Consider the following 17,420-nt stretch of genomic DNA (forward strand, 5'->3'; position numbering starts at 1 on the left):
CCACTGTGTGGACTGGTGCTTGCACCGGAGTGTACCAAACATTTGTTTTTTTTCATCTACTCCTGTAACTCTATGTATGTGCAGTCTACAAAGCATTACTTAGCATTGCAGGTCCTTTAATTCAGAGTACACTGTACATCCTGCTGGTGTCGTATAGCAACACATTAAAAGCTGAAATTGTTTTCCTTCACATTATAACAAGAAAACATACTATAGTGATGGTTTGTTGTCCTTTTGTAAAGACCTGACCTGTTATCAGAGAAATTAGTAATCTGTACAAAAAAATCTGGACAAAGTACCAACAATTTATCGTCCCGAGCCGATAAGTACGTCTCTATGCACACAACAACTGTCGCCACGCCTCTGTGAGGACTTCACTTCTTTGCTTAATCATAAAGGTTCACTGTGTAAGACTCAGGAGGATCTAATAGCAACATGGAAAATAACATTAAAAATGATATGACTTCATGTATAATCACACACTAATGGTAATCACTATTTGTCCATGGGTTTACAACGAGAGGATTAGATCCACATGGGGAGTAGGTCAACATGGACCACCATGTTTCTACAGTACCTCAGAATGGACCTCTTCTTCATCTTTTTCATGGCAAATGGCATCCAGCATTAACATGCATTATCATGACCTACTGTACTGAATGTGGAACTGGGGTGAACCTTCACTTTTTCATACTGCTTGGGTCCAATTGGACCCCATCTGGTATTTGATGACAGTGAAAACAAAACAAAACGCTCTTTTTTACATGAATACTTTCCCAAAGGGGTCCAAAATGGCCAACAATGAAAATATTTGGTTATGGTGCTAAACATTTCTGTACACCGAGACCATTCCAGGTTAAATCTGTACAAATGCAAATTAGATTCATCAGTGTCAAATTTTAAAAAATGGTGAATCTATACATTTGCCCTTTTCTGTTCAGAATCTATTAAAATACATTCATTGTGAGTGATTTTGATGTTGAATGTCACCGGCAGATATAGTCAAATCGTTTAGTGCTGTGTGAAAAAGCATTGACTGGAGTGAGAATGTAGGATTTTAAAACTATCAAATGCACTCTGGAAAAGTGTGGAGTTTTTAAACTTGGTGAAGCCACATCAGTGAGATTCATCTTGTGCTGGGTCAAAATTAACCCAGTTCATACAAGGAGGATATGTATGTAAAGGCAGTGTTTCCTGTAGAAGTGATCTCTTGGTGTGGTGGTGTGCAATCGGGGGGGGGCCTGTAGTTCGGCCTGGGGGTCGGCCGGTTTCCATTCTACTTATAATACTATGGGGGGTGTACATACATCATTTATCTTTTCCCTACCTCCTGAATCTTTACAAACTTTCATTTGAGGGGGCAGGCCGTTTGTCCTGGCCTATCATATATTATACATATGTAGAATAAGTCTAATGTGACAGTGATGATTTTTTTGTATGAAATGCATGGTGTGGTGGCAAGGATTTTGCCACAGCGCAGTGGAAACGCTGTGTAAAGGTATGTCTGTTAGGGTATGTAACAAATGATGAATTACTTCCACTCTTTTTTTTTCCATTTGTGTGCATGCTATGCAATCCATCCACTAGGGTGACAACAAACATGTCGGTAGAGATCATGTGCATGTTAAGATGAGCTCAAAACAGAGACAGTTCTAAATGTTAGTGATCTATGAGGCCACTGACTTTAAGATATTATTTCTTCATTTTTTCTCCCCAAAGATCATATTGGTCTCTCAACTATTAGCTAACTTCCGGTGCCACTGCTCCAGTTTAGTCATATCTGTAAGCTCAACAAAGTGAAGGCATAGCACAGACAGAAGGTTCTGTCCATATCTGCTTCCCTATTGGACATTGAACACAAATGAACCCAACACTGGGGTGAGACTTTGGGATAGTCAATCCACAACTTCACCACTAGATGTCACTAAATATCACACAGTGAGCCTTTAACATTGTCTGGGGTTCAGAACATTACATGCATATAAGCAAAGCAAACACATTCAGAAAACACAGATGTCTGGCACCTTGTGTGAAGATAACAGGTTTCACAACTCAAAACTGTTTGGTTTTATGGGTCACATAAACGTATGTCCTGTACATTCAGTGGTGAAAGGCAGGCTTTGTATGTCTATAATGTATTTGGAGTAAATACAGATAGAAAACCCTGGTACGCTGGTATACCAAGCATGTTTACAGGTAGTTTGAAAAAAGCAGTTACCTGGTGCTCACTAGGCACAAAAAGGTGATGGCTATAGCGGCTAGTGCTTGTTATCTGGACAGATGTGCATACTGTAATCAAGGCTGGATCACCTGGTCCTCATGACGCAACACAAGATACAAAACCAGATACCTTTTAACCAGAAAAGTGTTCAGTACTGTTACCAGGAATCCTAGAGAGGCTGAAGGCATGTTTCTGTGGTGAGCACTGCACTTAGTGTGAGGGCAAGGTGGCAGTGTTGGCTGCGCTGAGTTGGCCCACAGCTAGCATCAGGATGTCTTTCTTCTCTTTGTAAAAACGCAGTTCTCTGCCCGCCAGCCTGGCATCCTCCAGTTCTCGCTCTGTGGCAGCCAGCTCCTGGGCGATAGTGCTCGCAACGCTCTGCTCTCGGTTCACCCAGTCGGCAGCCATCTGAGTGCGCATGTCATCATCCAGAGCCCGATGGGAGTAATGAGCCAACACTTCCTGCAAGCAGAGGAAGTTCCGGGATATCACACAGACAGAGGACTTTCATTCTGACAAATCAGAATAAATCATGTTACTTATAGAATGGTCTTTACGGTGATGGGTTTTTGTGTTCTTTCACTAGTAGTTTAATGTTGTTATTGGGGCTGTGTATTGGCAAGAATCCAGCGATACGATACAAATCACAATACTAGGATCACAATGCGATATATCACAATATATCATGATACCGTTAAAAAGGCAAAATTTTGTTTCTTTTGAAAAAACATAATTTCCTGGAAGAATTGAGTTACACCCGAAATCTGCATGTGGAAATGCAGCATTAGATCTATCAAGTAGTTGAACCCAGAGTCCTGACTAAACATGGAGAAGCAGCATTTAGCTGATATGCTGCAAACAACTGGAACAAACAGCCAGTAGAGCATAGATTTACTCCAAATGTAGCCATTTTTTAATACAGGTTGAAAGCATTTCTCTTTTCATAAGCCTATGAGTGAGCTTTATTATTTCCACTCTATTCATATCGAACTGTGAGTCTTAAGTAATTCTTATTCTGCAGGGAGGGCTGTACATTTGTGCCTTGCCTTATACTGGCATGTAGAAATCCACTATCTACCTAATTTATTGGAATGTACTTTCAATGTCTTCTGTTTTCTCCTGTGAGTCATTATGAAAGGAATATATCTTATAGAGTCACCCAGTCATAAAGTATGATACAGAGCAGTGGTTCCAACCTCTTTTGGCTCCTGACCCCATTTTAACATCACAAATTTCTGGCGACCTCAGATATTCAAAACGGAGACTTTTTTTTTGCTAAATTAATTGTCTTTGATCATGTAATAGTTTGCTATACTATGTTGCAAATAAACGTTAATTTTAGAGGACCTTTAGTCTATATAATGTATATTATTATGGTCAGAGGCAGTAAATCCAGGTGTAGATTACTGCACAAAGGGAGAATTTGATTTTCCTTGGTCAGGATCTGTCCAGTCAGTCCAGCTGTGATTTACGAGGACAATTAGTACTGAACAAACAAGAACTGAAACTATGAATTATGAAAGAGCTGCAGCATCTGAAACTGACCACAATGAACATTTGACAGATAAACAGAACCACAGTGCTTCAGTTTCACACTCACAGTTTGTCATGTCTGTTATGGATTGGGATTGTCTCTCTCAATTCATAATATATTTTTTCATTAGTATTTTTTTTGTTTTTTTTTAATCAGTTACTAGAAATTTCAGGCGACCCCATTTGAATTCCAGGTGACCCCATCTGGGGTCCTAACCCCAAGGTTGAAAACACTGATATAGAGAAAGGACTTGAGAAAAGTGTGTGTTTGATTAGATAATGTTCATACAACTGTAAGTCGGCCTTCTTTTGTCCATTACTGAAGCCATGCATTCTTACCTGTCGGGAGCATTGTCGTTCTCTCATGGCTTTGAGGCTCCCATTCCAGTGCAACAGCTGGAACACAGTCATCAGCTCCTGACACGCAAACACAAATACAGTAACCCAAGAGAGAAAGCCTTGTGACCACCTTTAAAATTACAATTTCCCACAGGTTCGTTAGCAATCAATAACAATAAACATAAAACATGTTGGATCCATAAAATAACCCCATTTGACATCTAAGAGCATACATTCAGATCAATTTTTTAACAAAGACAACAGATTGCTTCAAAGCTAAGTATTACTGTGCATACACAGAGGTAGAATCCATTATATCTGATGTTACTTTCAAACTGGTGTGTCAAAGCAGCTTCAAATGCTCCTCAGCACACATTCCTGACTTTTACACACCTGGAACTCCAGCATGGATTTTCCCTTGTTAGACTCGAGCATGAAGCGAAACGCTCCGATGCCTGTGTTGGGATTGTCAGCCTCCTCTCTGTTTCCCTGGGAACAAAACCAAGCATTCATGGTCAGCAGGTCATGATGGTCTGATCCACAGTTTGATGGATATTGAAGTCAGCACCAGATCTTAAACAGGGCCAACTAACACACTTGCAAAAGACCCACTGTGTTTCAATAGATGTGGTCCTTACATAATAGGGAGTTGTTTTCAGTTTAGTGAGAATTATATAGATATAAAAATATAATGCAGTATACACAGCCTGGATTTATGTGATCAAATAGTTCAGATCCTTCCATTGGATAATTACTGCAGTGATTAATATGTTTCAGCTGCAAAAGTTTCTTTAACCCTGACTGGTCTAGTGAGTAGTTTCTCATTTCTGAAACAACCATCAGTTTGACAGAGAACAGAACGATGCCAAGAGTCATCGAGCTCATCAGACTTGTGAAAGAGTGGTTCCAGGAGCATGAGACATCATTTTCACACACTGATTAACCATGACAGTCCAGACGTGAAACTTTCACATCTTTGTGGTTTGATGGTGAAAACTTTACATAATGGTCCACCTCTCCCATCACAAATCTTCTTGAAATCTTACTGAAAAGTTAATGCAGCTATGGACAGAAATAAATGTCATTACATTTATTGTGACCTTGCATAAGCACTGCAAGGTATAAACAATGTCACAGTGAATGTGTTCTGTAATCGAGGCTAAAGGTGGTCTGTATATACACAATATATGTGTATACAGTTTACCCCGCCATTAAAAACAGGTACATATACAGCAAGGTTCTAATAGTTTTGGATTTTTCATTATAGTTTAGTTTTATGTAGTTTTGACTTTTTTTTTCTCTAATTCAATTAGTTTTAATTATTTTTTTAGAGCAGGTTTGCTAGTATTTATTAGTTTTTGTTATTTTCTAAATGCTTTTAGAACAGTTTAAAATCAGTAAAAATCTGATGGGCTGGATTTTAGACTTTTTAACAGACAGGTCACAAAGAGTGAGGATTAATGGGGCTCTGTCAGACCCAGTGTTCTCCTCCACTGGTTCTCCTCAAGGCTGTGTCCTGTCACCACCATTCTGCATTCTCTACACAAATATGTGTCAGAGTAAATATGAAAACAGGGCCATCATTAAGTGTGCTGATGACTCTGTTATCATCAGCCCACTCAAAGAGGGGCAGACCAGTCACGGCCCTGTCACTGATGACTGTCCAGTGGTGTGAGGAGTCCTACCTTCACCTGAACAGATCCAAAACAAAAGATAGGGTCATCGATTTTAGAAAACAACAGGACAGGCACAGAGTCACTTTAATTAAAGGTCAGACTATAGAGCAAGTGCAATCATACAAACATCTTGGGACGATAATTGATGAAAAACTGACTTTTACTGAAAACTGCAGATGTGTGTGTAAAAAGGGCCATCAGCGCCTTCACTGTTTTAGAAAACTGGCACACTTCCACATGGACTGAACCATTTTGACTTTGTTTTATCGTTCCTTTATTGAGTCGGTTTGATCTTTTTGTCTGGTGCCGTGGTTCGGTCAGACCTCAGTTGCAGAAAAACTCACTAAATCAAATAGTCAGATGGTCCAGTCACCTGATGGGTCAGTCCCAGTCTTGTCCCTCCTCCCTCCTCCCTCCTCCCTGTACACTAGACAGGTCCAGAGGATGGCTTCATAAATTCTTAACAATGACTCCCATCCTTTACCAGGTGGATTTCAGTTCCTTTCCTCTGGACAGACGTTCTTAGTCCCAGGTGCAGGACACAGCGTTATAAAAACAGCTTTGTTCCTGTCACCGTCACTGAGCTCAAGAAGAAATAGTGACATTGCACTTTACTTACTTATTTTAGTTACTTATTCTATTTATTTGCTCTATTTATTATTATTGTGTCTTCTAATTTCAAATTTTTTTTTATTTTATGTTCTTATCCTGGTTTTTATACCGGATTGTTTTTATCTTTTCTCGTTTTTATTGTGTTCTATTGCATCTTGTTTTTATTTATTTGATCTTATTTATTTTATTCTTTTACGTATCCATGCTGCTATACAGATGAATGGTGGAACACTGAGCACTTTTTGTCCTGTCTTTTTGTTCTGTCTGTAAGCGTGATCAAGTACCTGTCTTACATGTTCAACGTCTGTATTGTTGTAATACCAAAACAATCACCTAGACTGCAAAACAAATCTACCCACGGGTACAAATAAAGTAACCTTGACCTTGACATGTCTTTTGGTTTTGTCCTAAACCTGCGTCATTCTGGGATCATGTATATTCAACAATTGTTCAGATATTGGGTTATGCAATTCCTAAAACATGTTTGGTGATCTATTTTGGATGTATTATTGGTAATAATGTAAGAAAAAATGATAGATATTTGTTTAAAATACTATTACCAGCCTGTAAAAAGGCTATTACCAAAAAATGGTGCAGATTAGAACCACCTACAACTAACGACTGGATACAAACTGTGAATGGAATATTTGAGATGGAGATTCTGACCGATAGACTGACACTGAAGAAGAACAGAGTCAGGATAACTGGAAGAAATGGACCATTTTCATTTCAACGTCACACTACTAAAAACAATTGTTAGTCACAAGGTTTATTGTAGACAATGTATCCCAAATGTCCCCTATGTTTGTCTTGTTTTGTAATGTACATAAAATAAACAAAAAAAGATAAAGTGGAAAAAAGAAAAAGAAAAACCAGTCCTCAGAGTTTGGGAACATTGTCAAAGCAGAAGTCCAGTAGTTTTCTATAGTTACTTTTGGATTCCAATTACTTTTGTGGCACTAACAGCACTGTTTTTGCCACCCAGCTAATCCTATTGTAAGAAGATAGTGATGGACACAGTAGTGGTTTTTATACTTCTTCTTAAATTAGACATGGATCAGGTGTTTATTCAGTAAAATAAGGTGTGTTTGTGTTAGAATTCAACAGACACAGAAATGGAAAGGCTCATATATGCACACATGCTGATTTCACAGGAAATTGCAGTGGTCTCTTAATTTTTTCCAGAGCTGTAGGTGACTTCTGTCAGAGCCCCTGACCAAGGTTACTATCGTTAACGAAAACTAACAAAATGACGAAAACTAGAATTGTATAAACATTTTCGTTAACTGAAATAAATAAAAACTATAATCAAAAGAAAAAAATGATAACTAACTGAAACTGTATTGTGTGTTTACAAAACTAACTGAAACGTATAAAAATTATGGATAAAATTCACTGAGTTTTCGTCTTTGTCAATGTCAGATTGATATAAAATCGATTTATTTTGCTGTAGCAATTTTCTCTGCTGTCACCATATGATATTTAAGGGTTCGTCACTTGTGTTCACTTGTGGTTTCCAGTCGTCTTCTGGTCCCCACTCTACCTGGAAACATGGAGACTAAAGTTGGGAGAAAGCAGAAGAGTCCTGTCTGGGATTTATTTGAATATGACGACAGAGAAGAAGAGAAAAGATGTAAAGAAACTAAAACTGAACTAAAACTAAGCATTTAGAAAATAACGAAAACTAAGAAAAACAAGCAAACCTGCTCTAAAAACAAATTAAAACTAACTGAATTAGAGAAAAAAAAGTCAAAACTAAATAAAACTAAAGTAGAATGAAAAATCCAAAAGTATTAGAACCTTGCCCCTGACCATACCATGGTACTGATAAACATCTGAGTTGGTCCTTCAGTGGCACCTTCAATGACAACTCACTGCTCCTAATGTGTACTATGTGCTAATGCTAATGCTAGGTAGTGTGTGTGTGCTAGGATGAGTAAAATGCAGAGAATGAATTTCCCTATGTGGATAATAAAGCTGTAAACATTATTTTTTAACCTTTTAATAAAGTATATCTTATCTGAACACTTTCCAAATCACATTTACAGCGGCTGCATTACACTTCCAAACTGCACACAGTGCTGTACATATGACCCTTATCCCTCCATTTATGGTTGCCACTAAAAGGTGGAATGCTCTTGCCCTGATATCACTTCTGAGATTTCCAACCTCAGACGTTCAGTTGTACATGTGTCTGTTCACACCAGGCATTAATATGTGCCCCCACAGGTGTTTTCAGTGATCACTTCTGTTGGGAACTAACTTTCCCACTCAATATGCAAATAAATAAGATCACTTATAGCCGACAATATGATAGAAGCTTTCATTTCAGGTTGAATAGACTGGATTTGTAATGCATCTTTGCAAATTCAATTCAGTGTCCTGAAGACACTGAAGACTGGAAACTGTCTGAATTGATCTCCCTGAATGCTTTTAAATCCAAACTCAAAGTGCTGGACAATAACTCAATGACTTGCACGTGTTTTTCATAGGTTGAATTGTCCTGTAAATTATTCTCAGTGGTCCCCAATCCCCGGTGCCCGGACCGGTACCGGTCCATGAATCATTTGGTACCGGGCCACAAAGAATAAAAAATGTTGTGGTTGATATTAAAGCAATTTTTTTCATTAGTCTTCCGAAGATTTTATTTTGAAAAGCGACCGTTTCCGCCCTCACCTCACAACCGCTAGACTGTGGTGTCATTTCATGATTCAATAGAAACACAAGCTAAAGAAATGAACCAAAAACAAAATTCACTGGAGAACTTTTTCAGGAAGAAACGATGAGGCTGCATTTAGAAGGAAATATGAGGATTCAGGTTCATCTCAACAGATGACGCACAAGCTCCTCCAAACTGCTCAAGCACATCAGTCCATGTTTGAGACAACTTCAAACCTCTGTGCATTCTGGATTCAAGTCAAAGCAGAATATGCGGATATCACCACAAAAGCCCTGGAAGTCCTTCTTCCGTTTCCAGCCTCATATTTTTGTGAGGCTGGGTTTTCTGCGATATAGACTGGATCTACGGAACACAACTGCAGTGTGTCTCCCATCAGCCCCACATGGGACTGTCTAGTTTCAGGGAAACCAGTCCAGGGTTCCACTGGTTCTGCATTAGAGTGAATTGATCTTCTACTGTAGAATCAGTGGAATTGTCTGATATACAGTTTAAGTGTTTCAGATCACATGCTCTGAACTGATACAGTTTTTTGTTATTGGAACCCCCACACCTCTTACCGGTCCGCAGAAAATTTTCATGTATGAAACCGGTCTGTAGCACAAAAAAGGTTGGGGACCACTGAGGTAACTGTATGTTGTAACTATGTGTTGTGTTTCATATTGTCTCTTGGCCAGGACTCCCTTGGAAAAGAGGTTCTTAACCTCAATGGGATCTTTTTCCTGGTTAAATAAAGGTTAAATAAAATAAAAATAAAAGTGTCCTGTCTGAACAGGGCCTCTGGGACTTTGTATTAGTTATGGATTTACATCTAAAGCCGCTAACCCTTAAACTGTACATTTAATTTATTTATTTAACAGGGACAGGGCTCTAAGCAATAGAATAGAATAGAATAGAATAGAATGGAAAAGAACAGAATAGAATAGAATAGAATAGAATAGAATAGAATAGAATAGAATTTATTGTCATTATGTAGCACAATGAAATTATGGGATGATGAAAATAATCTAAACTTAACCAAAAAGGCAGATTTCTATCTGTTGTCCTGGTCCCATGTGCTAAAAGGCCAACTAAAAACAGACAGAACCACATTCTAGTACATACATTGAAGGAGGCGAGGGCTTCACTGACACTCTTCTCAATGAAGTCATCTGTGATGCGACGAGAGGGGTGTTCGTTGAAAACGGAGTTCATTAGGGCAATCTTGGCGGCACTGCGTCGTGCCTCCGCCTTGGTGGGGCAGAACTGTGTGGACATCAGTTGTCAATGGTCAGACACAATTACACATACAAAGACTTAAGTTTCCAACAACGCACATGTACTGTGGAGTGTGGAAAGCACAATATCTTAGTTATCCTATTTAGAGTTTTATGGGTGGAGCACAGATGACACATTTTGTAAGCTTGTATATAATGCTGCACATCAGTCACATACAATTCATCATGCAAAGGGTTCTCCTGAACACAGTACATCCTCTCTGATAAATCACCTGCATCACTTTTTATAATAATCATGCAAACCAAATGCAGATTCTGTACCTGGAAACTTCCAAAGCAGCTGCCTCCTGGAAGGCTGACATAGCAGACATACGGTGGGCTGTTGGATGGGACCATTTCATAAACGACCAGAGCTCCATTTCGCAGGTCAGCCCCTCTGGTCAGCTTCATCTGCCAAAACTCCTGTAAAGCTTCCACCACATTCACTAGAGAGAACAGACAGCAGCAACACCGCATTAGAGCAGCACTGTCTGAAATGATCTCATATCGCTGTTTCCAAAACGTAAGAATGACAGCTGTTATGATTTCACAATAAGAGTGCCATTAGTCACTGATTGTGCTCTGCAACATCCTCTGTAAACACAGAGGTGGAAAGCACTGGGGGGGGGGGGTCATCTCCAGGATGCCAGGGGATTTTCCTGCTTTGAAAACATTTAGGTGGCTGCTTAGAGGAAATTCTGCCTCATCTCAGAGGAGCTCTTTAAAGAAACGCTCCCACAGCCTGTTCAATTTCTGCTCATGCAACAAACTTGCATTCCTCTGAGCCAAAAAGGAACGACAACAAAGAAAAGTATTACAGCGAAGTCATAAATGATTATTTGGACTTGTGCCTGCTGGGAGACATGAGCGCAGTCAACATTCTCCAGGACTCTTTGACTGCTGTTTCCACACATATGTTTCCTGCTGTGTTCTCACTGTTTGATTTAAACATAGACAGTCTGCTGCTGGCTCACATACACAGTCTGAATCCAGATTAGTACCTTCACTGATGCAGCTTTAGACAAAAACAGAGTCTCTGTCAAATCATCTTGGTACTACAGCACAGCACTATACTCAGACCAGGACTGGGTGATCTCATGATCTTGGATTGAAACCACTCTTCATTATCATTTGATCTTTATTTCAAAGGGATCGTACAGGACACATCATAAAAAATAAATATTTATAAGTGTTAGGCTATTACAGTATCTTACAGAGATTGTGTTATGTGCCTGTGGTGACGATGGACACCTTTATTTGAGTTTATTTAACATTAACCCTTTCATGCATGAATTATGCCATTTTTTTCTGACTATTTTTATTCCTCTTTAGGCATGAAAAAAAAAACAATGTGATTGAAATTTTTTTATGAACCTACTTTTCATGAAGTTACAAAAATGTCCACTAAGCTGGACACCATGTGTTTCATTTTTGAAGCGACATACAGTGTGAAAACTATGAAATAAAAACATTTTTAATGCTGCTAGTCTGATATTTTCTCACATTTTAACATGCTATAATATTACACACTCAGATAATATGTAAAAAAAAAATGTTTTTTTTGTTTGTTTTTTTTAAACTGTTAATTACAGTCTAATTAGCAATTGCTTTATACACAAATATGTCACTGCAGATCAGGTTTACAGGAAAGTTACAGTAATGGGATGAATTACAGTGTATGGGATGGTGCATAAGCGTCCACTGCGTTGGCTGATATGGAACTAAAACAACAAATCCATGAAAATACAAGAGAACAGCTGTTGAATAACTGTCCACTGGAGTGACCAGTATGCATGAAACGGTTAAACAGGCAGAAACCATGCCATAAATATTAGCTCTGTGTCTCTATGAAGTAAAACAACCCCATCCCAAATAATAATAATAATTGATTCTTCAGAAAAGGTGACTGTGCTGTACTGTTTTAACTTTAAACTGTACTGGTTATGCAGATCCTTAGTATGAAGAATAAATGTCACTAGGCTAGCTTTATTTAAGTACATTAATAGCAATATTTTAGTGTATGAGACACTCAAAAGTGTTGGGTGTTTGTTTTCTACACCTGGGTGGAGAGAGATTTTGCAATTTACAATGACAAATGGGCACAAAATCAAATGTACTGTTCCAAACAAATGTGAGCCTCTTCAGGATCAGCAGCACTATGGGTGAGTGGATGAAGTGTCACTGAACTGGAGACAGTGAAAACTGTTTCCTTTTTTTTCTTGTCTTGAGTCAGTTTTTTTTCTCAGGTGCAAATCAAATACCACACAGTAGTAGCCAATAAAGGCTGATTTTTGGTCCTGACTAAAAAGAAAAAGGAAACATGCTACAGTTGTTTGAGGTTTTAGACTATTTGCAAATGACATGAAAATGTTAGAACTATTACAATGATAAAATATAAAACTGCAATATAGAAACAATTTCAATGATAATCCCCTAAATTGTCACTTCTGACCCTCTGTCTGTTTGTAGTGGTGTATTTATCTGCTTGTATTTTCTATTTCGGTCTTTTTTTCTTTTTTTTTTTCTGTGTTCAGGACATTTCTTCGGGGCATGAGTTTTTATGCATGTACGGGCATAATAATATGAAGCTACTCTTCTCAGTCCAAACCTCAGGGAAAAACACTCATAGACACCTCTTATTCTGTTGCAGACCCACAGAACAAGGGGGGGGGGGGGGGGGGGGGGGGGGGGGTATTTGCTTTGGATGTATTTCCCTCTAAAACATTCCCTTAGAGCAGGGCTCTCAAACTCATTTTCTTTCAGGTTCCACATTCACCCTGATTTGATCTGCAGTGGGCCGGACCAGTAAAATAATGACAGAATAACCTAGAAATAATGACAACTGCAAATTTTTGTCTGTGTTTTAGTGCAAAAAAACCCATTAAATGATGAAAATACTTACTTTTTATAAACTACCCAAACAAAAAAGATGTGAATAACCTGAAAAAAATGACATTTCTTAAGAAAAATAAGTGCAATTTTAATAATATTCTGCCTCAACTTATCATTTCTACATGTGCATTATGGATCAGATTTACAAAGACACTAAACACAATCAAATTGTGCAGAATTTTCTTTAGACATTTCAGGTTGTCCATATTTGTTCAGGTTATTCACATTTTATTGTTACAGGATACTTTGTAAATGTAAATATTTTTATAATTTAATGTTATTTTTTGCACTAAAATAAAGACAAAAATTTGAAGTTGTCATTATTTATAGGCACAGTGTAATATTTTTTTTTTCACATCAAACCAAGAAGAAAATCTGCAGTCATTCTTTTTTGTCGGTTCTTCTGCTGTTATTATTTGACTGTAGATCATATTGGTCTGTATGTGGAACCTGAACTAAAATGAGTTCCACAGCCTGGACTGTGGAATTTTTGCACTTTGTGAATTCATCCCAGGGGCCGGATTGGAACCTTTGGGGGGACACATTTGGCCCCCAGGATGCATGTTTGACACCCCTGCACCAGAGCAAGTTTATGTTTGTTTTAGAGCAAAAACTGCTGTGAAAATAAAATACCAAAGAAAAAAATCTTTTCTGATTTTATTTCACTGCTTTTTTCGTTCACTGTTGGTGCTCACTGAGTGGATGAAGGGAGAGACAAAGAGAGACCAACACAAGACAAATGTTACAAACTTTGCCATTACATGAAGACAACAAAACACTATCAATATTCTTATTGGATTTTTTCAGGTCCAGCATAAATACTAATTTTCATGCTGTGGGTATCAAGCAGTATTATAATTAATTATTATTATTATTATTATAATAAATAGAAAAACTGCAGCTGTATGCACACAAAAATGAGAGCTAATGTTTACTTAAACTAGATATTGTCCGTATGGTAATAATGCTGGTCCAAAATAGAGTAAAAATGCAGTATTTCCAGTCAGATGCAATGACAACACAAAGCCATCATACACAGCAGAAGTCTGTAGAAACCAGAGAAAACTACAGGAAAACTTGTCGTTTGATTGAAGCTTGCCAGCGTTTTATGAAGTGGGGAAACTGTTAAGGGGGATCATTATTCTACCTTAAAAAAAAAAAAGATCTCTTGACCAGCCTGCTTATCCCTAAATGAAATATTACTGTACAACGGATCTAAATCTATACAACTCACTCACAGTATGTATTATTAATCAGTCTTACAATGTGTGAAGCCTGTCCAGCCAACAGAGGAAAGAAAAGTGACACTGGAAAAGTTATTTTAGTAAAGCTCAAAAGTTCAGCAGTGACTGTGATAAGATAACACGTGTTATTTAGTTTTTTCTGGGTTTTTTTTTTTATGTTTCCTCAAAGTTAAAATTGGAAAGAGACAGGAAATATTGGGACAGAGAGAAGGACGAAGCTACAAACTCGAAAACTAGTCAATTCTATTTAATAACATTGTCATTTTATTATGACAATTATAACAAAGAAAATCAGCGGAAAGCCAAATTACATTACAGTGTCGATTGGGAAATATTACTGCAAAAACTGATACTCAGCTAAATGCATTCATTTATTTAACACCTACTGTTTCATATCCACAGTAAGAAAAAAAAAAACAAAAACTAAAATTGAAGGAGGACAATACAGAGCCCATAATGAACAGTCTTCCATCATTGTCAATGTTGAAGGTGTTAAGCAGCCTAAATAGGATAAAGGATGGAGGAAGAACAGAGCACAAGAGGACAAGCTTTTGGAAAGAAATCCTATTAGCACCTGGTACGAACACTGAGTGTGGACGGACGGACAGACAGAACAGTACAACGATAGAACGATAGAACGATAGAACGATAGAACGATAGATAGATAGATAGATAGATAGATAGATAGATAGATAGATAGATAGATAGACAAAAGTATTGGGACCCCTTGAATCCAGGTGTTTCTTTTCTAACTAGGCAACAAAAAACTAATGACTTTATGTCGTAATATTGTTTTATATTGTGATAAATATCATTGCGTTGACTTGATTAATTTTGTTTAAATGATCTTTCCTTCCAAAATGCCTCAGTTTCTCTCACATTGATTTTTACTTATTTTATTTATTTTTATCATGACCATGATTTTAAATGTTCTCCCTCTAAAGTTCTTCACAGCTCACGAAATACTGATGTTTATATCTCAAATCAGCCTGACCAACACATCCTATGAGCTGTAGCCAGGATGTGTGGAAATATTTTGTCCATATAGTCTAGAAACATCAACATCAGGAGTAGTTGTATGATAGATAGATAGATAGATAGATAGATAGATAGATAGATAGATAGATAGATAGATGCTTTCTTTGTTGTTTTCCCAGTTGACATTAAATCTCCTTGTCTAATGTAAACTCCATGCTTTTTGAATGTAACCTCCATGCTTCTTTTTGACCATGGCCATCTGGGACAAATCACAGTTTATTGTTTGTTCATGTAATCCCCTCCAGTGCTTTGGAGGGTAATCCGATTATTAAACAGTCGTAGCCAATTTACTATAGGTATGTAAATATCAAAAGCACAGGCTGCTTTGGAATCCCCAGAACACCCTGTCTGACTGTAAAGCTGCTCATGGATGGAGTGGCTCTTCATATGTGTGTGTTTTCTTCTGTTGTTCTCCATCCAAACAAATGGCGCAGTTTAAAGTCTGCTGTTCGAAACTCTAACAGAACATAAATGTAAACACATGAACTCTTTTTTACCTCGGCCGTATCCCTGCGTGTGTTTGGCGAAGCTCCGCACCACCGCCTCCACCGCCTCCTTCAGCACCGCCGGGTTCCCGGGGCTCCAGTGTCCGCCGGCCCCCGGCCCGAGCCCCGCGCCCAGCCCCGCGCCGAGCCCCGCGCCGCCGTACAGGCTGTGGAGCTGGAGCGGAGGGGGCGGCGGAGGAGGCCCCGACGAAGAGCAGAGGGAGGCCGGCGACGGCAGGAGAGGCGGGATAGGGACCGTAACCCCGGGTCTCAAAGAGGAGCGGAGGGTCCCGGTCTGTCCCGAACCCAATCCGATCCCGGGCTGCAGTCTCTGGGGGCGGAGAGTGTCCGGGAGCACGGTGGAGTCCATTGTCCGAACAGAGGGGCTGAAGTCCGGCTGAGGTACGAGGAAGGAGGCGGCTCCGGCTGGAGAGCTGGGCTTCAGAGCTGGGCTTCAGGGTCCAGTGGAGGAGGCTTCCAGGCTTTGTCAGTCCCAGCCGACACCAGTGGATATCCGACCGTTCATTCGACACGGCACGGCACGGCACGGCTCCGCTCTGCATCCACTGTGTGGATTAGGCGGAGGGATTGTCAGTCAAATGCCGCTTCACGGACCCCTCGTATTTTCCGCTTTCGGATTTCAAGGACCACTCCAACAGTACTTTAGCCCCTTTAGACCTGTGTTTTTCAACCTTGGGGTCGGGACCCCACGTGGGGTCACCTGAAATTCAAATGGGGTCACCTGAAATTTCTAGCAATTGATAAAATAAAATAAAATAACTTACTAATAAAAAATATATGGTGAGTTGACAAAGAAAATCCCAATCCATAACAGACAAACTGTGAGTGTGAAACTGCAGCACTGTGGTTCTGTTTGTCTGTGGTTCTGTTTGTCTATGGTTCTGTTTATCTGTGGTTCTGTTCATCTGTGGTTCTGTTCGTCTGTGGTTCTGTTTATCTGTGGTTCTGTTTGTCTATGGTTCTGTTTGTCTGTGGTTCTGTTTATCTGTGATTCTGTTTGTCTATGGTTCTGTTTATCTGTGGTTCTGTTCATCTGTGGTTCTGTTTATCTGTGGTTCTGTTTATCTGTGGTTCTGTTTGTCTATGGTTCTGTTTGTCTGTGGTTCTGTTTGTCTGTGGTTCTGTTTATCTGTGGTTGTGTTTGTCTGTGGTTCTGTTTGTTTGTGGTTCTGTTTATCTGTGGTTCTGTTCATCTGTGGTTCTGTTTATCTGTGGTTCTGTTTGTCTGTGGTTCTGTTTGTCTATGGTTCTGTTTATCTGTGGTTCTGTTCATCTGTGGTTCTGTTCGTCTGTGGTTCTGTTTGTCTATGGTTCTGTATATCTGTGGTTGTGTTTGTCTGTGGTTCTGTTTGTCTGTGGTTGTGTTTGTCTGTGGTTCTGTTCATCTGTGGTTCTGTTTGTCTGTGGTTCTGTTTGTCTGTGGTTG

The 17,420-nt window shown here is 39.1% G+C and overlaps 1 protein-coding gene across 1 annotated transcript; it reads right to left on the reverse strand.

Moving 5' to 3' along the window:
• Positions 1-237: 237 nt before the first annotated feature.
• Positions 238-16,601, reverse strand: lix1l (limb and CNS expressed 1 like). The gene is made up of 6 exons (XM_030147217.1): positions 15,986-16,601; positions 10,597-10,760; positions 10,163-10,303; positions 4,487-4,582; positions 4,094-4,171; positions 238-2,683 (listed from the first exon to the last, which is right to left on the reverse strand). Exons 1-6 carry the CDS (start codon positions 16,341-16,343, stop codon positions 2,432-2,434), a joined length of 1,089 nt encoding a protein of 362 aa, XP_030003077.1. The 5' UTR covers positions 16,344-16,601; the 3' UTR covers positions 238-2,431.
• Between the last annotated feature and the right edge of the window lie 819 nt (positions 16,602-17,420).

Source organism: Sphaeramia orbicularis, chromosome 11 (assembly GCF_902148855.1).
Source record: "Sphaeramia orbicularis chromosome 11, fSphaOr1.1, whole genome shotgun sequence".
In the NCBI taxonomy this organism is placed as follows: Eukaryota; Metazoa; Chordata; class Actinopteri; order Kurtiformes; family Apogonidae; genus Sphaeramia; species Sphaeramia orbicularis.